The 25,152-nt window shown below is 48.8% G+C and overlaps 1 protein-coding gene across 2 annotated transcripts in view; it reads left to right on the top strand.

Annotated features, from left to right (window-relative positions):
• Positions 1–25,152, top strand: part of Wwc1 (WW and C2 domain containing 1) — a 153,033-nt gene that overhangs the window by 88,388 nt on the left and 39,493 nt on the right. For both annotated transcript variants that reach the window (XM_006971635.4, XM_016005155.3), the window contains exons 4-9: positions 3,412–3,488; positions 4,662–4,741; positions 11,369–11,498; positions 13,867–14,013; positions 15,553–15,626; positions 20,245–20,487. In XM_006971635.4, the coding sequence (XP_006971697.1) occupies positions 3,412–3,488; positions 4,662–4,741; positions 11,369–11,498; positions 13,867–14,013; positions 15,553–15,626; positions 20,245–20,487 (751 nt within the window). The remainder of the gene's footprint in view (positions 1–3,411; positions 3,489–4,661; positions 4,742–11,368; positions 11,499–13,866; positions 14,014–15,552; positions 15,627–20,244; positions 20,488–25,152) is intronic.

The following is a 25,152-nucleotide window of genomic DNA, read 5'->3' as shown; positions in this document are numbered from 1 at the left end:
TGGTCGGGACTCAGAGTACTCCAGACTTCACTCACCAGCCGCACAGAAGTAGACAGGAGCAATACCTTCTCCTTTCTCCAGAAAGGCAGTTCCGATCTGAAACTCCGTAACTGTGAAGCTATCTTTAAGTATAGTGTAGAATAAAGATATTTTGAGACATGTGGGATTTTCAAAACTTTTGCTTCCTTCCTGTCTCCTTTCCCAGGAAGCCACTACAAGTGAAGTTCTAGCAGTGTCATAGGGGTGGCCCAGAAAGGGAGAGCTGAGATGGGGGAGACAAGAGAGGGGTGAAGAGGGTTGGAGTAGCATGATGTGGGTGCTGGCTGTGTGTAGTGGGTAGCCATTCCAGCTTGGTTCTGGAAGTTCCAACCCCCATTGAGACTCTGGCAACTGTCACGCCTACGAGGCGGGGCGAGGGGAGGCGCCTGGGGACCTGAGAGCTGGATGGGCGAGCGCTCTCGCTGGGCGCTCTCTCGGTGCTGGAACGCTGACCAGTGGAGATTGACTGTGCAGAGCTCCGGAGAACACTGCTGGACTGCATTACACCTTCCCCAGACCCTGCAACCTACCCATTACTTAATTTGTGAGTTACGCCATTAAATAAATATCCTTTTAACTACGTGGAGTGGCCAAAATAATTTCTCCAATAGCTGTGCATACCCCCTACCAGGTCACGAGGAACCAGAATGCTTACTGGCAGAAAGCATAGCACCTGTACTCCAAGCAAGGGGATTGGATAATGCAGAGTGTAGCCCAGGGTCACTCTGAACTCCCAGAAGTCCTCTTGCCTCAGGCTTCTGAGTGCTGAAATGATATAGGTTTTTTTGTTTTGTTTTGTTTTGGTTTTGTTTTGTTTTACCATACCTGGCTTATGGAAGTCTCTTTAAAAAGAAAAAGAAAACTTCAGGGAAAATTTTACCTAAAAAATATGCACCAGGCTGTATTCTATTTCAGCAGCTTTGTGAATAAATTGTGCATTTCATAAGAATTCGCCAATGAGTAGGAATTCCAGTCTCTGACAGCCCCCTTGGTAGGAATATGTTCTTTTTGGCTTCCTTTGCTTCCAGAATTTCTGAGCATGCTCAAGGGATGCTAATGTATTTTCACAAGGACTTACCGAGAACCACCTTTGCCCAGCCTGGGTCAGGAATTGCCATTTCCAACATGTCTTCAGACCCTAACCACTCTCCTTAATGTCTCCCCATAGTGGACTACTGTCCCCAGCAGCACAGATGCATGATGGGAAGTGGGGGTGGTGGTAGGATGTGGTGCTTAGAATAGGCAGCCCCCTCTGGTGACCTTTCCACATACATCTCCATCTTATTTCCCACACTGACAATTAATCTAGGCTTTCCATCGTGTTCTTACTATCCACCATGGATAAGAGATCATGTGAGCCACTTTAAAATGCTGGGAAGTACCTCTTTGGAGAATATGCTCAAGCCATTTTCCAGCTCTGTATCCAGCCAGGTTCTTCCCAGAGACCCCAACCCCACTGGAGACTAGAAGAATTAGAATGCTGGAGTCGACAACTTCACACTGTCAGTGAAACATCCTGAGCACCTGAGTCCTTGTTCCGTGCCCCCAGACAAAGGCCACAAAGCTCTCTTGTCACCGCCTTGGCTCTGCTTGTCTCTTCCAGTAAAGCCCAGACGCCATCACTCTGGTCGTCACTGTGACCTGCGCTGAAGTGCTTTGCTGCCTCAGCTGTCGTTACACGGAGTCGGTTTTCTCATTTCCCAAACTTGAACCTCCCTCGTACATAATTCAAAGCCCCGCTAAACTATTTTAACTAAATCCAAACAGCAGCTTCTCCCTCCATCGCTGTCAGATGCTGAAAATACCGTGGATGTCTTCCACGAAAGCCTGGTCTCAGCTTGGGTTCTCACTGCAGTGTCCAGAGCACCAAGAGCAGTGGGGAAGATGAGCTAGCCCATCCAGTGTGATTTGAAGACACTCAAGAAATACCGTCCTTACCCCGAAAACCTGGTCAACAGTGGGGGAGTGTGTTTATTTAGAACATGATTGAGTCTCATATCTAGACATGTTTCCCTTTTTACCTCACCAGTCAGGATGCTCAGAGCCAAGCCTGTGGTGACTCTGGTTGAGTTAGGGAGCCTGTGGCATGCAGTGATTTCTCTTTGTCTCGTTTTCTTCCTTGAAGTACATGACACTGTATTGTGTTCATTTCCGTAAGCCACAACGACATATGTGCCATTAAAAGGCAGTTGAGTTTTAACATGCTAGAACTACAGCTATGCATTAGATGACTTAAGACAAAGATAATTGTTCTAGGGTAGTATGATTATGAGTACTTTATTTTCTTCTCAAATGTACATTAGTATAAAAAATTAATGTTAGCATCTTTATTACAAAAGTAGATGTTCATGTTAGAAAATACGAAAAAGACCAAAAAATACAAAGGCGGAAATTAGTTTTATTTGTCATCCACCACTCCAGACAGCAATGTTAACCGAGGGTCTCATACATGCCAGGCAAACAACTGAACTATGTCCCCAGCATCCAGTCTTTTTAAAGGTGTGTGTGTGTGTGTGTGTGTGTGTGTGTGTGTGTGTCCTCTCACTTAACTTTTCTGTACACTTTGTCAGCTGGGTTTCATGGAACTGTGTGTGTCAGACACTTTCTCATTTCACTCTGTGGTTTTCTACGTCGTGGTTTTAAGTTGCACAGGTCATATCTGTAAGCAAGGGTGGTAAAGAGACCAGCAAAACGGCCGCTCCGTGAGTTGGGAGGAAGGTTTTTATTGTAGATAAGAGAGAGAGAACATCCAGAAGCATCTGGAAGAGTCCAGAAAAAAGGAAGCGAAGTGGACTGGACATGCCCAGGGCTATCTATGAGAGAAGCGAGAACAGCCAGGGCCAGGGGAAACCCTGTTGTTATAAAGAGAGTGGGAAGTGAGCTGCAATCCGAAACAGCCTGGGAGCTGGCGTAGGAGAGGAGGTGAGAAGGGCCAGAAAGCTAGCCTGGGCTTTGAGATACATAATGAGTACATAAGAAGAGGCAGGAGGAGTCCGGAGGTCAGCGTTGGCTTGGTACACACCATAGGGGTGTGGAGAGAGAGGGAGCCAGAGGAAGGGGAGATAGGGAAGCGGGTCTCACCATTTCACAGGTTCTTGAGAAAAGCGAAAAGCATTCCCTAGCAGCCCTGTAGTCCAATGTGACCTGAGCCAACATCGTCACTTCTGCACACATCCACTGCCCCTCGGAGTTAGAGACCTGAACGTTTCATCTGCGTTTCCTGTGTCCCACATTTAACACCCCCCCCCCCTTTGTTGGATAGGTAGGCTGTTCACGTTTGTGGTCCTTTCTCTCTGGGTTCATGTAGATGACTCGGTGAGCCAACTTGGCCGTGCTTCCTCAACTGAGATTCTCTTCTTTTCTTCCCTGCAGTGGTCTCTGGGTCGTCATCCAGCTCAAAGTATGACCCTGAGATCCTGAAAGCTGAGATTGCCACTGCAAAATCCCGGGTAAGGATCTTCACAGTGTCCTCGCTGACCATTAACTAGCCAGTCCTCCAGGCCATGGCAGCCAGGGCTGACAAGGCCCCTGGGGTAATAGTAGCGGTGGTTGTTGTATTAACAATGGTGCCACAGTTGCCATATACAGGCACTGACCTTGTGCCTGGTGTAGTGTCGGGCACGTCCATCGTCCCTTGGACCTAACTATTGCCATCTCCTGCACTTTAAAGATGAGCAAGCAGAGACCAAGAACCTTGCCTGAGGAAACAAGAGTCCTCAGTGGAGATCTGAGTTTGGTGGCCTCTTCCTCCTCCTGGCTGCTGCCCCACTCTGCATCATCTTCATTCCTGATGACTTTAGGAGGATACGCGTCATTACCCCCATTTTACTGAAATAGAAAACTGAGGCAGAGTGGTTAAGTGGCTCACTCACGGTACACCGGGTATTTTGAGCACTGGTTTCAGGCCGGTCTGAATAATTTCCCCATACGAAAGCATAACTAGGGGAAGTGGCCTGAGGCAGGATGGAATACTTGGAACTAATAAGCTGGTGTGCCATGTCTGAGGGGCTAAAGTTTTTCTGCTCTAGAAGGCTGCGCCCACACTGGAATGTGAGCCCCATGTTTCTAGATGTCAGGGACTTTTGGAAAGAGCAGTATATGGAGGTTTAGGACATGAAGTCTCTTAGACCTTAATTAGTAGCTCTCATTGAAAGGCTTCCAGCACTCTGGAGGCCACACAAGGCCTGCAAGTGGGATCTGGCTTTTGGTGATGTCTTGCCTCTCACCTCCATGCAAAGGGCTCTCCAACCCATTACCAGCTTTAAGCTGTGTGTGACCCAGGTAATTACTGTCATCTTCATCCATCACAACAAGCAAGAAGAGGTGAGAAGGGGTCAGTGGTGCAAGAGAGTTCCCATAGCTAAGAAGTGGGGAGGTCTGACCATCAGTCAGTGTCTGATTACTTCCTGTTTCCCTGGTGTGGAGACTGGGTGGCAGCACCCAAGAGACACTGACTGAGATGCTGACTCCCAGGCCCACCGTGGTGAAGGGAGGGTGCCCAGGGGTGTGGGTGGCTCCTTATGCAGTAGCAGTGCAGTCAAGGGCTTCTGGGCCCCCCTTCCCAGCCTACAGCTCCACATCCGCCTCTGACTCCATCCTCTGTGTGGTCCTCTGCCATCCAGGTCAACAAGTTGAAGAGAGAGATGGTCCACCTTCAGCATGAGCTACAGTTCAAAGAGCGTGGCTTTCAGACCCTGAAGAAGTAAGTCTGTCCTGCAGTAGAAAGCAAGGGGCAGTCTCCACCCAGGCTCCCATCCTGCTCTCTCTGCCCCTCTCCTCTTCAGTCCTTCCCACAATGCACTTCTCACAATTCTATTTCACTTCTTTTCCACTGGCGTTCACTGAAGATGCCATCACCCAAGGGTGGGGGTAAATAGTCATTTCCAACCACGGAGCTGTTGCCGTCCTCTGAACTTCTAAGCCCATTAAGGTCAGCCGAGTCTTACTGCCCAGGCCTAAAAGCAGGCGTTAAGCATTTCTGTGCCCGCTGCAGCTCTGCTGATGGACTGCTAGACTGCCAGACACAGACAGAGCAAACCCTTTGGCTCCATGGCCCCTAAAGTGAGCCGCCACTTCAGCGCTACCCCATTGCGGAACTAGAAACCTCTTCCGGCACTGAACACATTCCTAGAGGGTTGTGCACCTGACTATGTGCAGAGTCCCCGTGGGTGACAGAAAGAGCTTCCACACTAAACAGAGAGATGCCATTTTCATTTGCAGAAGAAGTGGGCTTACGGCTAAGTCAGGGGTACGGCTTATTTCCTGGGCGCTGTGTTAACTGCTGCGATGTTGACCATGGCCATGAAGATTTGTGGAGCCCTTGCTGTATGCCAGGAAATGTCTTCAAGTGTTCCTGCATGAGGACGTTCATCTGACCCTTGTGGCAATCCCAAAGGAATGGGTTTTTTGTTTTGATTTGAGCTATAACCCCATTATATAGATGAAGAAACTGAGTTGTATGCTAAATATCAGCTTATTGTTATAATTAGACTCATGTAACAGAGACTTTTATTATGTTTGGGGTGTTGTTTGTTTGTTTTTGTTTTTTGAGATAGGGTCTCATTCTTTAGCTCAGGTTGGCGTCAGACTCATAGCCATCCCACTGCCTCAGGCTCTCAAGAACTAGAATTAGATGGGTGTGCTACCTACCACTCCTTGTTTAACTAAGTTGTGTTCAGTCTATCTAGTGGCTCCTGGTGTTGAGGGCTTTTACTCTTTTTTTGGGGGCCCGCCACCCAGCTCCCAAATAAATCACACACAGAGGCTTATTATTACTTATGAATGCCCGGCCTTAGCTTGACTTAGTTTCTAGCTAGCTTTCCTTAACTTAACTTGATCCCATCTACCTTTTGCCTCTGGGCTTTTCCTTTTCTCTAACTTCTGTAAATCCTACTCTTTCTCCATGGCTTGCTGTGTAGCTGGGTGGCTGGCCCCTGGAGTCCTCCTCCTATTCTGGCTCCTAGATCCCTCCTCCCAGATTTCTCCTTCCATATTTTCTCTCTGCCTGCCAGCCCCACCTATCCTTCCTCCTGCCTCGCTATTGGCCATTCAGCTCTTTATTAGACCATCAGGTTTTTTTAGACAGGCACAGTAACACAGCTTCACAGAGTTAAACAAATGCAACATAAACGAAGTAACACACCTTAAAATAATGTTCCCTAACAGGCTCCCTTGGTGATCATTACACAGGTAGCCTAGCAATCCTCACAGAAACACCAGGCAGGTTACCAGGATTCCTAGCTTCAAGGGACTTCCAGTCTTGCTGTGCCTGTGTGGACAGCTGTTCTGAAAGTCATTTGCTTTCTCTTCCACCCCAAGCCCAACCCATACCATTTCATTATCCACCCCCACCCCCAAGTCTATCTGCATCATTCATTGAGTACCATATCCTGCCCTGGGACCTATCAGCGAGTCCTGCCATAACTATAGATCAAAGCGTTATGTGTGTGACATATAGTTATGGATGTAACCCCTAGGTGAGGGCAGTGGTTGCCACTGATGCTCCTCCTCCTTCCCTTTCTCTTATTAAGAGTTTCTCTATTATATACCTCTGGCTGTCCTGGAACTCATTATGTAGACCAGGCTGGCCTCGAACTCACAGATCCACCTGCCTGTGCCTTCCCGGTGCTGGGATCAAAGGCGTGTGCCAGCATGTTCTCCTTTACCTGCCCTTATCCCACAAGCCCTCTCACCACCTGAGGGAGCATCCAGGAATCCAGCACAACAGAGGAGATGAGCAAGTGTGAGCTGAGGATGGTGGCACACACCTGCAATCCCAACACTTGCTGGGTTGAGGCAGAAGGGTGAAGAGTTCAGCACCAGGCTGGGCTACATAGCAAGACCTGTCTCAAAATCAAACAGCGGCAACAAAAGGAAATATAACCTGCCGGAGGGGTAGCTCAATGGGGAGCGCTTCCTAGCATTCCCAAGGCCTAAGTCGCCAGTTGTCACGCTTTGGGGTCACCTCAGGCCATCTGCATGTCAGATATTGACATTACAATTCATAACAGTAGCAAAATTACAGTTATGAAGTAGCAAGAATTCTGCCGGCCACAGGAATATATCAGAAGAACTCAGCTGGTTATGGCAAAGTCACTACGTGGAGGGATCAGGGAATTCCTCCAGAGGAAGCCAAATTCCAAGGAGCTTTTGGTGTTATTTGGCTTGTTATATATCAGCTGTCTTCTGTTATGAAAATCATGTGTGCCTTCATAGTTTTCCCAATTGACTTTTTCCTAAGAAGTAGCAAGAACATAATTTTATGGTAGGGGGAATCACCACAACAATGAGGAACTGTATTAAAAGGTCACAGCATTAGGAAGATTGAGAACCACTGCCTTAAATTCAACCCCTATTTCTGACGGGGGAGTGGGAGGGGGGAGGGATTTGCAAATATGGCCCTATATTAGATTCTAAATTGTGTGGAATGTTTTTCTTTTTTAATTTAAAATTTTGGCTTTTATATCTTTTTATATGCCTTTATGTGTGTAGTTTACATACGTATACATGTCAATCATATCCTTCAAACCAGATTCTAACTTCGTTCCAGCTAGGGGCTGTGCTTTCTGCTCCTTAGTAATCTTTAGTGAGCATTGGAGACAATTCAGGGCAATAGTGTGAGCGCAAACATTCCTAATTTGACCTGTGTGCAGCTCCGGAAACTTGGAAGCATAGATTAAGGCTGCTCTTTCCCCACCTCAAGAGCGCTACTTAAAATACTTCCTATTACTCCCCATAAACCTGTTTTACCACATTGTCACCCTGCAGCAGCATTGGAAATCCTTGTCCTTTGGTGAGCTGACAATGAAACCCTACCCACAGCCCTCCCCGCCCCGCCCCTTTTCCTCCCAGTTTGATTGCTGGCCCAGCACAGACTCCTTTGCAGCCCTGGCCGCTCACAGTCCTCAGCTAGAAGCAGCAGACTCCCAGTCTAGGGTGGAGAACGCTATCAGCTCTAACACACGCCCTGGCAGCAGGCCTAGGTTCAAATCCCAGGTACCTGGGACCTTAGAAAAATAACCTAACCCTTCTAAGTTTTGATATCTTCATCTGAACAGTCCACGGTTGTCAAGACTGAGCTAGAAAAATCCCTGTCTAGGATGTAACAGAGCCTGGCACAGATTAGGACCTCACACATGCTGGACATGTGTTCTAGCCATTGAGAGGCATCTAGTCTTTGTCTTGTTACTTGTTTTTTTGTTTGTTTTGGGTTTTTTTTTTTTTTTTAGGGAGGGGTGATACCCAAGAATTGAACCCCACTAATGATAAGCACACAGTCTGTTCCCCAAGCTACACCTCCAGTCTAGAACTGTTGGATTAGTATCAATTATTATTGAGCTGCTTGGAGATTTATTGGATTTTGAAGTTCACATCTCAGTCCCTCTCTAGATACCACCTCAGATAACCCTCTCCCCAGACCCAAAAAGTATGTGGCCCGGTCAGGCTCCCTTGGAATTGCTTTTGTTCAAGGTCTAGTGAGACATGACTCAGGCATTCCCGTAGCCTCCCACGTTTGGAGAACCTGGGAGTGGTGAACCTCATTCCTCAGGGAGTTCCCAGAGGACTTGGACAACACGTCACGACCACTGTTAGGGACTGACATACAGTTCTTCTGCTCCCCCAAGAGCTTATGTGTTTGCCTCCATGATGGCAGTGATACCAGCCAAGAGCTGTTGAGCCGCTATGTCTACGAATCCATGAGCTTGATTCGTAGTGATTGATTCAGCAACAGGAGTTTTCTGTTTTGTTTTGTTTTGTTTAAATAAAAAAAGGGAGTGTGTGGGGGGGGGGCGCGGGGGGAAGGTTGATGAAGACTGAAAGAAACCTCTCAAGGACAATGAAAAAGAAAAATCAAAACCAAAGCGTGGGGCTTTGGCCTGCAGCTTGACCCCTTGTGAGCAGGAGGGAGTTGAGACTTAGGCTATTCCTTTGACAGGGGACGGGCATGGCAGGGGCTTTCTTTCTGCCCTCCACAGAGCCCCTGTGCCAGAACTGTCTGGACAAGACAGGATGAACCAGCTATTGTCAGAGGCTGTGCCCCGCTTCTGAGGCTACTGGGCAAGAGAGTCCCCAAAGGCCCGAAATGGCAGCTGCATCATTTGAAAATCCTAAAACACGTCTCCCCACTGCCCAGCACACACAGCTTTTCCTTCCTTTTACCCTCCACCCCCAAAAGACTGTTTTACTGAGTATATAATGGTGACCCTTTGTTCCCCCCACCCCCTCGCTCGAGCCGGGTCCCAAGTATCCCTCTCAGAGCTTCTCTCTGCAGCCCAATTCCAGAGCCCGGGTTGCCAAGGGCCTGGAGAAATCAGGTAAAGCTCTCTGCAGCCCAGCACGCAAACAGCTCTGTCCATCCTTCTGGAGATGCAAAGCCATTCTTGCCCTGTTGGCAGAGGAGAGCTCTGCCAGCCTTCAGACCTGTTGAAGCATACGGCTCTCCCCTGCCTGCACCACCCCCAACCCCCCCAAATCCCCCCCCCCCCAGCTTGGGCCGGGGCTCCTCCCATCCTACACGAACTCTGGGGATGGTTCTCTGGAATATCACCCACAGAATTTTGGAGCAATGTGAACGTTTTCAGGCTAAATCTGAGACAGATATTAGCCAACCTGGCCTGGGCCTAAGTCCTCGAAAGGATAGACAGGCTATGTGGGAGACACAATCGGGGCTTTGTTTGGTGTCCACAGAAGCTGAAGCAACCGCAGGGGGCAGCTGTGTGGGGACCCCTCCCTATTGCCCTCTCCCCAACTCCGGAGCCGTGAGGCCAGGGTGGAAACCTGCTTTCCTCCTTCCCAAGGGATTTCCCACCCGGGCTATTTTTAGCACTGGACAGTTTGGGCTGTAGCAGGAAGCCAGAGAGGAATGCCTGTGAGGGCTTCTGATCCTGGAATAATGGGTTTGTGGTGTTCCCTTGACTGTTAAACTTCCCTTCCTCCGCTCTCCGCTGAAGCCTCAGGCCAGCCTTTGATGAAAGCATCAAGTGTATCTGCTCTCAGAACCCTCTCCACCCCTCGGCCATCTCTGGTGCCTTAAGTCACAGCTCAGTGGCAGAGTGCTTGCCACCCCTGTGTGCAGCCTTGGATGTGATCTGAGCACCTCTAAAGGAGAGCGGGAGACACTCAGCTTTTCTCTTTTAACCTTTCATCAATACAGACCTATACGTCGAGCCCGGATCAGCCAATAATCTCCAGGCTAGAGGTGCTTAATCCCTTACATGTGTACACCACCTCCTAGTTCTCCATAGGACTTAAATCCCATTTGACGGTGAGAACAGCCGTGAGCAGGGCCAGGCAGATGCCACCGTCTAGGCCTCTTTGGAACACCGAGGTGCAGCGTGTGCTCGGGAGCCATGTCCGAGGCTGCACTGCAGATCGGTGTAACAGCCGAGTCTGTTCTTCTCGCCTTGCCCTCGTCGTGGCCTGTCATTCTGCACGTGTTTACTGCCCACAAGGTTCTCGGTGTGAGACGGCTCACGGGGAAAAGTGATTGCCAAGCAAGGTACAGCCTGAGTTCACCCCCAGAAACCACACAAAGACGAAAGGGGAGAGCTCCCCAAAGTCAGACAGGTGGTTCTCCACCTACAGTGATTCCGGGCCATGTATTTGGATAATATCTGGGAACTTTCTCTCTCTCTCTCTCTCTCTCTCTCTCTCTCTCTCTCTCTCTCTCTCTCTCTCTCTCTCTCTCTCTCTTTCTTTTTGAGACTGTGTAGCCTTGGCTGACCTGAAACAGAGATCTGCCTGCCTCTGCCTCCCAAGTGCTGGGATTTAAAGGCGTGCACCACCACACCCAGCAGGAAATCGTCACAACTCAAGCCTGGGGTATTATTAACATTTTGTGAATTAGTGCCAGGGACACTGCTAAGCAGCCTGTGATGGACAGGACAGGAGACACGCCATCTCCTTACCCTCAACCCCCCCAGTCTATGCCAGATTCTAATACCATTCATGTCCAGCTCTGTTCTCCAGGGTACCAGAGTTAAAACGACTTTGATGCTGCTTCATCAAGTCTAAGTTACCAACACAAGTGAAATTGCTCAGCTCTTGGAGACATGTTATAGGGAGCCTCCTCCCCAGCCTGGAGGACTCAGGGAGGGGTTGGAGAAGATGGCCAGTAAGAGCTCATACTTAGAAGAGCCCAACTCTAAGAACCATGCTGCTCCTCCGTTCTGCAGCCACACACATCTGCACTTTGACAAGATGCTTCTCCGCCTTCTTCCCCAAGCAGAGCCTGGAGACGGCTGTGCAGAATGGAGAGAGGAGACTTGAGAGCCCCTGCGCTTTCCCTGTGTCCCCGCCTCTCTGATCTCTCTCATTTCCTGACCCCTAGAATTGACAAGAAAATGTCCGATGCCCAGGGTGGCTACAAACTGGATGAGGCCCAGGCTGTGTTGAGGGAAACCAAAGCCATCAAGAAAGCCATCACCTGCGGAGAAAAAGAGAAGCAAGACCTGATCAAGGTGATGAGGGCCCCAGGGATGCGGGCCCCTGGTGCCCTGTGATGAGGACCCCCAGGGATGTGGGCCCCTGGTACCCTGTGATGAGGGCCCCCAGGGATGCGGACTCCTGGTGCCTTGTGTATAAGGACTTCACACCGGCTACTTTCACATACCACATCAACCACTTAGTTCTCATTACAGGATGAGTTTCCCTAGTCCGGACATCTTTTGAGTATTAACATGATACTGCCAAGGAAAAGTCTGTACCTGACTTTGTGTGGCAGGCACAGACACAAGACACAGTGTGGGTGCATCAAAAATATCAAGACACCTTTGGGCTGTGTGCATAAAATATACATGAAACATCAATTTTGTGTTTAGACTTTGGTCCCACCCCTAGAATAACTTATTACATAATGCCAATCGTCCAAAACTAAAGGAAAGATTCACAGGTATTTTGAATAAGAATACTTACCCTCTACCAGGCTTCTTGAGATTGCCCCTCCACCACCCCCGCCCCGCCCCCTTACAAGGGAGAGAGAGAATGGAGGCACAGAAGCTCTGAGGGACTTGCCTGAGGCCACGCAGTCACCGCCAGTGGCAAAGCTGGAATGGAAGCTTTGCCTGACTGTACTATCAAAGCCAGACCTCTACCACTAGCTCTCACCACCCAGCTTGGTTTTGTTTGTTTATTGTTTTTTCTTAAAGGTTTATTTACTATGTACACAGTGTTCTGCCTGCACAATAGAAGAGGGCACCAGATCTCATTACAGATGGCTGTGAGCCACCATGTGGGTGCTGGGAATTGAACTCAGGACCCCTGTAAGAGCAGCCAGTGCTCTTAACCTCTGAGCCATCTCTCCAGCCCCCTCCAGCTTGTTTTTGAGTGGACCAAATGATGGAGCCATTTAACCTGAACATGACAGTGTCTGTCTCCTGTGTCCTCTGTGCTGGGAACTGAACCATGGAGGCCAGTTCTACAACCTGGTGATGGGGCTAAGTGCTTTGCATGCATAGCTCCGGTTATCTCCATTCTTCAGATAAAGACAATCTGGCTCAGGCAGGAAGTGGCAGCGCCATCAGTCAGACCCTAGAACATGTGATTCATAAGCCCATTGCTTCACCCCTGAATATAATCCCCACCCAGACCCACCTAGCCCTGAAGACACCTTCCCATCACTTCACATCAGGAGTCCAAGACTCAGAATTGCCATGGCTAGCTTTGGGAGGAAACTTTGGCAAACAAGAGGACTGTGGCCCAGTGAGCACAGGGTTGCTTGTGGATAGCAAAGGGATCCACACCGAGCACCGAGCTGTTACTTCCAGCTTCTCATTGGTACAGTGAAGAGGATCAAAAGATTCCATAGAGAGCTTGGTTGATGCCGTAAAACTGCAGTGAAGCTGGGCTGCTGAGGGTTGGCTGTCACGTGGCATTGTCTTTTAATTGATTACACCTGTAACTGACACGCATGTAAAGTAGTTGTCTTAGTTGCGGTTACAATTGCTAGGATGAAACAGCATTACCAAAAGCAAGTTGGGGAGGAAAGGATTTATTTGGCTTACACTTCCACCGCGAGTCCACCACTGAAGGAAGTCAGGGCAGGAATTCAAACAGGGCAGGAACCTGGAAGCAGGAGCTGATGCAGAGGCCATGGGGGAGTGCTGCTTACTGGCTTGCTCCTCCTGCCATTCTCAGCTTGCTTTTTTTTTTTTTTTTTTTGGTATGAGTACTCTATCTGCATGTATGCCTACATGCCAGAAGAGAGCATCAGTTTCCATTACAGATGGTTGTGAGCCACCATGTGGTTACTGGGAATTGAATTCAGGACCTCTGGAAGAGCTACCAATGGTCTTAACCGCTAAGCCACCTCTCCAGCCCTCAGCCTGCTTTCTTATAGAACCCAGGACCACCAACCTAGGAGTGGCACCACCCTCGATGAGCTGGGCCCTCCCCCCATCAATCACCAGTTAAGAAGATGGTCCGTAGGCTTGCCTTCTGGAGGCGTCTCAGTTAAGGTTCCTTCCTCTCAGGCATCAAATTGACATAAAACGAGCCAGCACGGTAAGACCTGGAATTTTCCCACTTCACAGAGAAGTAGGTAGATGCGTAGGGAAGGTAATCAGCTAGCTCAGAGCGAGAAGTCAGCTCTAACACAGTAAGAAAGAAACAGCAAGACTTCTACCTCAGGGGCCTGGAGAGATGGCTCAGCTGTTAAGAACACCGACTGTTCTTCCACAGGACCCGGGTTCAATTGCCAGCACTCACATGGTGGCGATACAACCATCTGTATCTCCAGTCCCAGGGCATTCAATGCCCTTTTCTGAAGTTTGAGGGCACTGCCCATCAGCCACACCACTCACTGCTCCCTTACCCCTCCCTACACTGCAGAGCCTTGCCATGCTGAAGGATGGCTTCCGGACAGACAGAGGGTCTCACTCTGACTTATGGTCCAGCAGCAGCTCTCTGGAGAGTTCCGGCTTCCCGATGCCAAAGCAGTTCCTGGACGTGAGCTCACAGACGGACATCTCTGGGAGTGTGAGTAGGCGGGGGGGGGGGGGGCGGGGGGGGCACCTGGGAGGTCGCCCTAGCAAGGGTAGCTGTCTATCCTTCATCACCCAAGGAGCTGGTCCATGGCTGTGAACTCAGCCCTGTGGAGCTCAGCTGGCCCCAGATGTGATGTGAACAGAAAAGGCCAGGGCAGGGCTGGGGATTCCACCATCCTAAGTACTGCCTAGCCAAGAGCTTATTATGCCTGTAGGCCCTGCACACAATCTGTTTTTAATGCAGAAGGGCCTTCCTCTCATGTCTTTCATACTGTTTTGTAGCGCCATTCTGGGTTTCTTTGACCATCTGGAAAGCAGAGTGTATTTCTCTCATTATTCCCCACACAATGCTTACCGCTCTCAGGCAGCTGCTGACTCTGGGTGCCAAGGTTCAGCCTGGTCCCAGTCGTGGGTAGTGGAAACGCTGCCAGTCACGAAGGTGGCCGAGTAGGACCAGCAGCTCACAGTGAGTGTGATCTCCAGAGAGCCTTTGCTTCCCCGGAGCACAGAACACTCTGCCTCCTAGCCTCTGCTGGCCAAATGCTGTCCCCGGCTGCTCTCTGTAGCTCTTCTCCCACTGGTGAGGGGACACTCTGTCCAAGTGAGGTCCCGTGAGTCTCAAGTGTCTTGTTTCTGACAGGCAAGTGCAGAAACAGGCTATTCCCCACTTCCCTGTCCCAGCCGTTCACCCAGCTGCAAGCCCCTTGAAAGTCAGACTAGATGTGCTTTCTACATTCTAGGACTTTCCTGATTGTACAGGGCTTCTGTCCTCACTGTAGCTCTGAGTTTTCGGCTGAGGCTCTGCCTGTGTGCCCTGGTTGGTTACTGTGTATTATTTGCTTCTACCCGCCTCACCTGAGGTTGGTGTTTTGGCCCTTGGCTGTTTTTGTTTTTTTGTTTTTTGTGGCTGTAAGATGGTATCATGGGCCTCTTGGTTTCTTTCTTTCTTTCTTTCTTTCTTTCTTTCTTTCTTTCTTTCTTTCTTTCTTTCTTTCTTTCTTTCTTTCTTTCTTCCTTCCTTCCTTCCTTCCTTCCTTCCTCTCTCTCTCTCTCTCTCTCTCTCTCTCTCTCTCTCTCTCTCTCTTTCTTTCTTTCTTTCTTTCCTTTTTTTTTTTTTTTTTTTTTTTTTTTGCCTTTTCAAGACAGGGTTTCTCTGTGTAGCTTTGGAGCCTGTCCTGGATCTCACTCTGTAGACCAGGCTGGCCTCAAACTCACAGAGATCCGCCTGCCTCTGCCTCCCAAGTGCTGGGATTAAAGGTGTGTGCCACCACCACCCGGCACCTCTTGGTTTCTTTTCCCAAAATACTTAAGCATATGAGTTTGAGACCATTCTTATGGCCCGAAGGAAGAGAAGTATTTTTGTTTACCCATCGTCCCCCACAGTCCACACAGCCAGCCCAGTGACTGGGGACTATTCTCGGCTCTGCCCACGTAAGCTGTCAAGTCTCCCGTGAGCTATTGAAACCTCGCTCAGCATTGGCCTCACTGTGGTAACCGGGTAATTCCCGTCTGTTCTTATCTCGTCCTCTAGTTCAGCACCAGCAGCAACAATCAGTTGGCCGAGAAGGTCAGGTTGCGCTTGCGGTATGAAGAGGCTAAGAGACGGTAAGTCAAGGCCGGAGCTGGGAAAGGTCACAGTCATAACTCCCAGTCACAGTGGGGCCCTGTAGACGTGCCTCTTGTTTAATCTTCACATAGATTATAAAGATCTTTATATGTTAATCCTTCCGAATTCAGAGAGGAAATGACTGGCCCAAGACACTGTGCTGGACAGAGTTGAACTATGTTTGAACCCAGGTCTGTTTAACTTCACATCCTAGTCATTTTTCTATTTACCTGGCTTGGATTCCGTAGTCAACGCTTTCTGATGTTCTTGGAATCAGTTTGGTTTGAAGGAGCAGTAACTTTGTTTGACTTGGCTCAGCCACAAGCTAAAGACGACTATGGACATTTCTCACTTCACCAAGAAAATGCTATTTATGATAGTTTTTGGTTGTTGAACTGGGGATTGAACCCAGGGCCCTGTGCATGCCAAGCAAGTGCAACAGCTGTGTCTCCAGCTGTTTCTCTGGATGTGTTGTTGTTTGTTTGTTTTTAGACAAGGTTTCTCCACGTTATCGAGGCTGGCTGGCCGGCCTTGAACTGATCTGTAGTTTAGGCTTTTTAAGCTTTGGGGATTCAAGGTGGGGTCCTGGGGATTGAATCCAGGGCCTTGCACTTGGTGGGCTCTTATAGTCTACTCATGAGCTAAGACTCCCATCTGACTTATTGTTATTATGTGTCTATGATACATAATCATATGTGTGCAGGCACAGTGTAGGGAGGAACACATCGCTGTGCACACATCAGAGGACAACTTTGCAGAGTCTGTTCATTCCTCCCACGCTTACGTGGGCTCCAGGGATTAAATCCATGTCTCTGAGTGGCAATTGCCTTTACCTGCTGCTGGTGGGATGCCTTCAGCCATCCCACCAGCCCCACAGATGTTCTTGTGAATGAAAATGAACTTAATTATGAAATCAACCTTAAAAATCCTGAAGCAGCACCTCCTGCTTCAATAGCAGGTGCTTTTCAGCAGCTTGGGCTCCAGGGATTCAGATGTTCTGTGGCTACACAGATTCATAAGCAGTTGGGGTTTACCACCACAATGATAGCATAATAAAGCCAGTATTCCTGCAGCATTTGTGGGAAAGCGTAAAAAGATTATGTGTGCACTTACAGGGTTATCTAATTTTAAAACTTTCCGCGGGGCCGAGGAGATGGCTTACTGGGTCAGGGCGCTTGCTTACAAGCCTGACAACCTGAGTTCGATCCCGGGGGTTCATATGGTTGAAAGAGAGAACTGACTCTGACCTCCACACATGTGGCATGGCATGAATACCTATACATACCTGCATAAACAAACAAACACAGAAATGTGATAACTTAAGAAAATAAAACAACCTGGAGTCCCTATCTTATCTCTCCGTGAGAGGGTGAAAAGTTTGACCTGGGCTGGCCCATGGCTTTCCCAGGTGAAGTTAGAATTTGAACCCCGGATGTTCCGGCTTTGAGTTCATGGTATTCTTTCTACATAATGTGCCGGCGTCATGGGGAAAGAACCGACCAGTCATTTTGGTGGTGACTAAACTTGGCGACATCCATCCATTGCTTTCTAGACCAACTTGCCAGTCCGGGAAGCTTCTCAGTGGAGCCACCTAGGATGTAGAGGTGCCCAGCCTGAGGCTCTGCCAATTCCCAGTGAGCAGCACAGCTCTTTGCGATAGTGTCAGAAACTGAGCAGACACAAAAGGAATTAAAGAAAAAGGAGCCGGGCGGTGGTGGTGCACACCTTTAATCCCAGCATTGGGGAGGCAGAGTCAGGTGAATCTCTGTGAGTTCGAGGTCAGCCTGGTCTCCAAAGCGAGTTCCAGGAAAGGCGCAAAGCTACACAGAGAAACCCTGTCTCAAAAAAACAAAAAAAAGAAAGAAAGAAAGAAAGAAAGAAAGAAAGAAAGAAAGAAAGAAAGAAAGAAAGAAAGAAAGAAAGAAAGAAAGAAAAAGAAAAAAAGAAAAAGGAATTCAGCAGGCAAACCCACCCCTCCCCCAGCAGAGGGACTTCTAAAGCTTCAGGCTCAGCTAGATCCAGGGTTCGGATAGTACGGCTTAAATGCAGTCTCATCTTCTCTGCCCTGCTCCGTGCCTTGCCCTCTGTGTTGGCTTCATCCTCAGGCAGGCTTTCCTAATCCAAACAGCAAGATGGATACCCAGCAGCAGGTCTACGCTTACCTACTTCCAGGTTTCCAACCTCAGCGGAAAGGCCACCTCTCTTTCTCAACAGATGGGTGTTTTATTGGGGGCTTTTGTTTATCTGGCTTGGGGTTGGTGTGTAACTGGGTTCTCAGTTTTTGAGACAGGGTCTTGCTATGACTCCCAGGCTGGTCTCAAAATCCTCCTCCTCCTCCTGCTGCCACATCCTCCCAGGCTGTGTTCCCAATAGTCTTGATAAATACTGGGTCTGAGAGTCACTTGCATGTTTGACTGGTCTGTCATTGTTGTGGGGCCAGTAGAGGACAGGGGGATTACCACTCCCAGAAGATCCAGGTGTGAGTCATGTGCTCATGCTGGGATGGGGAGTGAGGTCAGCTCACCAAGTGACTTGAGGGTATATCATTTCCTTGGGACAAGTTGGGATAATAACAAAGAAGGGATTGGATGATGGAAAGGTGCAAAGAAAACTGTCTGTCCTGTGTGCACTATTTCAGCTCCCCCTAGGGGCTCAGCAAGACAGCGGCGTTTGTGTATTTGTGCCTGTCATCCTTGATCTTCTGATCTCTTCCAACCTGTGGCAATGCCTATCTTAGATAATCAGTCCTAGAGAGACTGGAGAAGTGAGATTTCCCACCTGAGACTGAGACATCAAATGTCTCATTACAACTCAAAGCTAGATTTGGGAGAAAAGACAACACTTTATGAGATGAGAAAACAGAGGGTGCAGGTCGTAAAGGATGGAAGAGATGTAGCAGTCATTCATGGAAACCTCCTTGGTCAGCGCGTGCCAGGTTTTATCTCCTGTGCATGTCTGAGGGAGGGACTAGGGTCTGATTCTCCCAAGGATGGATGACCTAAAGTTTAAAGTACAATAGCATGGGAAAGGCACCCTGGGAAGTACACCCAGGAAGACATCAGTCACTCCTCAGTGTCCTGCCTGTAGCTGAGTCCCACCAGAGCTTATCATCTCATTCTTCAAGCCTTTGAGCACTGGGGATCAGCAACCACAAACATATTTATCAATTGCTGTGTACATGAATGTGAAATTAAATAATTAACTCAGAATTCCTGCTAGGATCCTCCCTTGGTTGGAGAAAGAGCTAGATGGGGTTCTCTATATAAAACTTTGGCTACATATCACAAGGCATCTCAAATCCAACACTATTTGGTAAAGAAAGTTTGGCCACATTTCATGTAAGTGAGTTGAAATGTCAAGTCCAGAGGTCTGGGCTCACAACAAGGACTGGCCACTTGTGGTGATTATTGATCTTGAGCGAGCCATTGGTGCCTGTCCAGTGAGATCAATAAGTCTTTTGTGTCTGCCCCGTAGGGATTCAGTAATACTAGGGCCCAAGACCTCAAAGCACTTTGCAGAGGCTAGATCCTAAAAGACAGTGGCAAGGTTGCTTTTGGAGGTGTATAGAAACACTCACACAAGAATAATATCCAATGTCTGTAGAACGCTTGGCAATATACAGAGTTCTTTTGACAAATTTTTCATGTGGGGCTCTTAGCTCTTTGGTTACCATCATTGTCTCTACCTTACAGCTGAGGATACTAGGTCTTAGAAAAGTTAAGATTCAGGGATGCTAATTGCTTTCCATAATGTTCAATAAGTACCTACAGTTGACCAGGCATTGTGCTAGAATATATTGATACCAAAATGATTTTTATAACAATAAAACCAAGGCCTTGTGTATGTGAAAGCAAAGAGCCTCCAAGTATACCCAGCCCCTCAAATGATTTTTCCCCCCAAGAAATGATTCTTTCCATCATAAAAGTCAAGGCCAGAACTCCTACCTCAGGGTCTCTGAACCTCAACTTCATGACTGTTCTCACAGTACCATTACCACACTCGGAAGTGAGAGCACACAGGTAGCCAACAGCTCAGTGATTCCCCTTGCTGATGACTCGGCACCATTCATACACGGCATACTGCATACGTCACCACTGGTTTTCATACCCACTCTGGAGGATAAGTAATTGCTTCCCTCGTCTCCAAGGCTCAGGACATTTTCCCAGTGTTACCTAACTGATTAGTGGTCCACCCAGTGGTAGTAGTAGCATAGAAACATTGATTGAGGTCTTACTGTGTGCCAAATACTATGCTTTGAGTGTGTGTGTGTGTGTGTGTGTGTGTGTGTGTGTGTGTGTGTGTGTGTGTGCACGCACGCACGCATGTATACAAAACCTTCAGCCACCATCCCAGGAGGGAGATCTTATAATTCTCTTCAGAGATATGAGCACCTCCTCCAGGGTGTCCCAGAGCTCATGGTAAGAAGCTGTTGCCTGCCGTGGTGTCCTGTCTCTACGGCACCAGGCTGGCACCTGATGAAAAAGAAAGCAGGAACTGTCCACGTCTGTTCTGAGGATGTCCTAGATCCTGGTACTTCATGTTTTTAGAAAAACCACCTGTTGTCCAGTTCCTACAACGCTATTGTTCGTCTATCACACTCACCTTCTCAACTCCTAGGATCGCCAACCTCAAAATCCAGCTGGCCAAACTCGACAGTGAGGCCTGGCCTGGGGTGCTAGACTCGGAGAGGGACCGACTGATCCTCATCAATGAGAAGGAGGAGTTGCTGAAGGAGATGCGTTTCATCAGCCCCCGGAAATGGACCCAGGGAGAGGTGGAGCAGCTGGAGATGGCCCGGAGGCGACTGGAGAAGGACCTGCAGGCAGCCCGGGACACTCAGAGCAAGGCGCTGACAGAGAGGTGGGTCTGGGGTGAAGAGATGTGTCCCATGGGCCCAGGGAAAAAGGAAAGCATGCCAATCTGATCCGGCAGCCCAGCAGGGGCCAGGAGTTAGGGGTCGTGGTGGGGATACCTGAGCAACCTGGTGAGCACCCACGTTTAGTGATGTTAGCCTTCCAGAGTGCCACCTCAGAAATGATGACTTACATTCGTGTGCACCAGGACCCTGGTACTTCACATGGGAAGCTCCCAGAAGGGTGTCTGCTCGCTGAAGTTAAGCCCCATAGCACTTGATCACCCAGGATAGTGTTCTAGTGATTCTTGGTCTCTTATGTGATGGCAAATTCACAGGTTTCACACAGTGAGCCTTTCTGCTTTACAGACTAGGCTTGTACCTGGTATCGTGGGGAAAATGAATCCCCTTGCTTATTCCTGCTCCCAAACACATACACACATTTGGAAATCACGGTGTGGGTGTTTGGGGCAAGGGATGTCTGGTGATGTTTTCTCTCTTATGTTAGACAGTCAGCCCTTGGGTTCCATATCCAGGAAACCAATCACAGATTGAAAATGTTGGAAGAGTAGATTAAAAACTAATAAGAGCCGGGCAGTGGTGGTGCACGCCTTTAATCCCAGCACTCAGGAGGCAGAGGCAGGTGGATCTCTGTGAGTTCAATGCCAGCCTGGTCTACAGAAGAAGATCCAAGACAGGCACCCAAGCTACACAGAGAAACCCTGTCTCGGGAAAAAAAAAATAATTAATGCTTACATTGTGTTAGCATGATATAGAGATAATTTAAGGCCTAAAGGAGGGCAGGTAAGAGAACTCAGTAGATAAAGGTGATTGCCACCAAGTCTGACAACCTGAGTTCAATCCCCAGGACCTACAGGGTGGAAGGAGAGGAAAAATTGGGCACAAGTGTATACACACACACACACTAAAATAATAATAAGTCATACAGGAGAATATGTATACAGATATACAGATACTATTTTATTTATATGCAGTCTTGAACATCTGAATGCTTTCTTGTCCATGGAGGTATCTGGAGTCATATCCAGGCTATGCTGCTATCCCCGCCCCCCCCCCCCGCCCCCGCCCCCCGATTTCAGCACATCCTGAGGGGCTGACATTTGAAGACCAGTGGTACACACAGGGCTTGCTGACTGGAATGCTTGCAGGCCAAGCAGACGGTGGAAATGCTTGATGCGCCCCCCCCCCCCCAGCTGTAGACCTGTCAGTCTGGAGGGCACTGACCCTGGCTTGTCTAAAGTGGGCGCCATCTCCTGGATCCCGCAAGCAGGAGAATGGGCTCTGTACTGCCCGTGGTCCTTATATTTCTTTTCTTTTTCTTTTTTTTTTTTTTTTTTTTTTTTAGTGCTTGGGGATGCAACCCAGGGCCTCACACATGCTAGGCAAGTGCTCTACTACTGAGCTGTGCACCACAGTGAACTTTAAAAGGTTATCACTTGGATTTTTAATTTTCAAATACTGACAATGTAAACCATAAAGAAGATGGGGAGCCAACCTCATCTGTGGCGCTGAGACCTGTTTCAGACTCTTTGTATTTCCTTTGGTGCTCCTTGCGACCCCTACTCCCACATTACCAAGTAGAGAGTTGTATTTAAAGGAGATCTTCTAGTCCCCAAACGTTCACCCATCCATCCATCCACTCACTCATTCATTCCAGCTATCATTCATTCTTTGAAGGCTGCCCTGTAGCATGGCATCTGCATGTGTGGCAATCTGGAGCGTTCCGGAGTTAAGATGACTGTTGTTTGAGGTCAGGGTGAGAAGGCCGCTGTCAGTGAATCAGTGTGCTGGTTACCCTCCTGGTGCTGCGAGGAAGCAGTGTGACCAAGGCAACTTAAAGAAGCAAGAGTTTATTTTGGCCTCCGGTTCAAGAGGGTTGGAGTTGATCCTGGCAGGGGAGCATGGCAAGCCGAGGGGGGGGCTCGTGTCTTGAAACACAAGCAGAACGTGGAGAGGGCAAGCTACAAGAGGACCAGGCCTGGAGCTCCCAAATCCTGTCCCCAGTGAGGTACTTCCTCCAGTGAGGCCACACCTCTTCAGTGTCCCCAAATAGCTCTACCAGTGGGAAACCAAATATCCAGACAGACGAGCCTATGGAGGACATTCTCATCCAATCCGCCACAGTCACAAAGGGACTCCTCCCAGCAACCAGATCTGCTAGACGCTTGACCTCAGACCTTCCAGCTTCTAGGACCATAGGAAATAGATTGTCTGATGCAGGAGAGTGTGCGTGTGTGTGTGTGTGTGTGTGTGTGTGTGTGTGTGTGTGTGTGTGTGAGAGAGAGACTGGGATCACAGCAGGGAGGAGGCAGAGTGAGTGTGCATGTGTGTGTGAGAGAGACTGGGATCACAGCAGGGAGGAGGGAGAGTGAGTGTGCATGTGTGTGTGAGAGAGACTGGGATCACAGCAGGGAGGAGGGAGAGTAGAAACACTCTTCTAATAACCTGCGAGTCTCTTTTGGTTATTTTCATTTTGTCCATAGCAGATTCTGAGCAACATCTCCCCGCCTACTCCTTAAGGAGTGCAGGATTGAAGCTAGTGATTCTTCATTTTCACTTTTTATATTAACGTGAATAGTGCCTGTCAATATTTACAAAGCAGGATGATTTTTCAGCATATGTCCACCTTGAATAATGACCCCCCCAGGATAATTGGCATTTCTGTTGTCAACATTTATCATGTCTGTTTTAGGAGCTTTCAGATTCTTCCTGCTGTTTTGAAATAAGATGTCCAGTGCAATATGGAACACCAGAACTAATTTCTCCCATGTGAATGTATTTCGGGATTCATTATCTGACCTCCCTCTAGCCTTCCCAGTGACCCTGGTTCTTCCCTGTTCCTATGAGATTGATTTTTGTAGCTTCTAAAATGAGAACATGCAGTGTTTATCTGTACCCAGTTTATTTCATTTAACAGAACATCTTCCAGATCCATCTATCTTACTCCAAATGACAGCATTTCATTCTTTTTTTTATGATTTAATAATATTTGTACCAGCATATACACACCCACACACCCACACTGTGATTTTCGAATGTGTGTAATTGTTCGGGAGCAGGAATTAGTGAGGGGATCTGTTTTCCCATCCATGCTAGGCATAAGCCTAGTTTGTAAAGCAGCAGAACATGCACGTGCCTTAGGAGAAGCAGTCTGGTGCCTGTGTGTGCTCTGCATAGACTCAGCCCTGTAACCCTTAACCTCTAAAGTGCCCAGCTGGCCGCAGCATCCTAGCGACTGAGTAAGCTCTGTGTTCACTAGTGTTGGATGGTTGTCCAGGCCCTGCCCTGCCCCTCTCCCCCCACCGGGGGCCTCAAAGAATCCATGATTGCTAACTGGGCCAATCTTTCCTGGACAAGCACATTCTCAGAACTACTAACTGGGACATCCAAAAATCTCTCCCCTTGCCTTCTATCCTCTGCTAGCAGGAATGGCTGGCCAGCTCTGACCCATCACCAACTTAGTATAAGGAGAACAGCAGACCTTGAATAATTGTTGTTTTATAGCGCTCAAGCACTTGCCCAAAGGCACTATGCTGATTTTTTCCCCTGGAACTGTACCCTTTGAGGACAAGGGTTCTGTCGGTATGTCTTGTGCCTTTAGTGTTTGTTGAAAGTATAAACGGGTGGGTGGCCTGGGCAGGTGCTTACTGGACCTTTGTGCCAGGGCCTGGACTCTCACCTGTAACTAGATCCAGTGACTGTCCCTGAGAGCCTTTGGCTGGAGAGAACACACCGCTCACAACCCTACTCGACTCTTGCTAGGTCAAAAGAGATACCTGAGCAAACTATTGACCAATATGGGCTTCGTTTGCCTCATAGAGAGAAAAGAAGGCAGAGGCCCCGAGTATCGGGAGTCTGCAGTTGGGCATTGGACCAGACTGTGAATTGAGATATCTCCCTGCTGTGAACGCTTTCGTTTCCTGAAGCTAGAACTTGAATTTCCTTGAGGCACCCCTCAGGTGTGCCAGACCCTCTATTCTGTCCTGAAACTGGAGAGCAACCTCTCTTTTGCAGATGAGGAAATCGAGGCTCATTTGACATCACCCAGTGACAGAGCTGGGATTAGACGCCTCCAAGCTTGTGATTCAAGCCCTTACTCCGTTTAGGCAGCTGCCCACTCAGAGGGCCTTTCGGTACTGCTTTCAACCCCATCTCTCAAAGGTCCAGGAGCTCCGATGGAAGAACGAAGCCACACAGAGGTCCTGGGGGAATGCAGCAGTCAGGAAGGCAGTGAGCCCGGGGGCAAGATGCCCTGTGTGCCCTGAGAGGGGTCTAAGGAGAGAGGCCGAGGGGAGAGTACTGATGACTCTCCAGCCGCGTGATTCTAATCCCTGCTGTCTGTATTCAGTGCTGGGCCTCTAGAGTCCTGCTTTCTTTCTCTGTCTCTCTCTGTCTCTCTCTCTCTCTCTCCGTCCCTCCCTCCCTCCCCCTCTCTCTCTTCCTCTTCCCTTTAGCGCCCCTGTGCCTTTCTTAACGTTCCTCCTTCCCTCCCCTCTTTTCTTTCTCCTTTAGAACTGTCTTCGCATCCTTTACGATCCCACGCTTCGCTCTCGCTTTCAACCGTGCATCAGAGCTGGTGTGCAGCCAGTCACACAGGATGCTTGTTAGATCGTGGTCACCATGGCCCCACCCTGGGGACCAGTCAGCCCAGG

The sequence above is a fragment of the Peromyscus maniculatus genome, chromosome 8 (assembly GCF_049852395.1).
Source record: "Peromyscus maniculatus bairdii isolate BWxNUB_F1_BW_parent chromosome 8, HU_Pman_BW_mat_3.1, whole genome shotgun sequence".
Lineage (NCBI taxonomy): Eukaryota > Metazoa > Chordata > Mammalia > Rodentia > Cricetidae > Peromyscus > Peromyscus maniculatus.
This window is presented reverse-complemented; position numbering and strand designations above follow the sequence as displayed.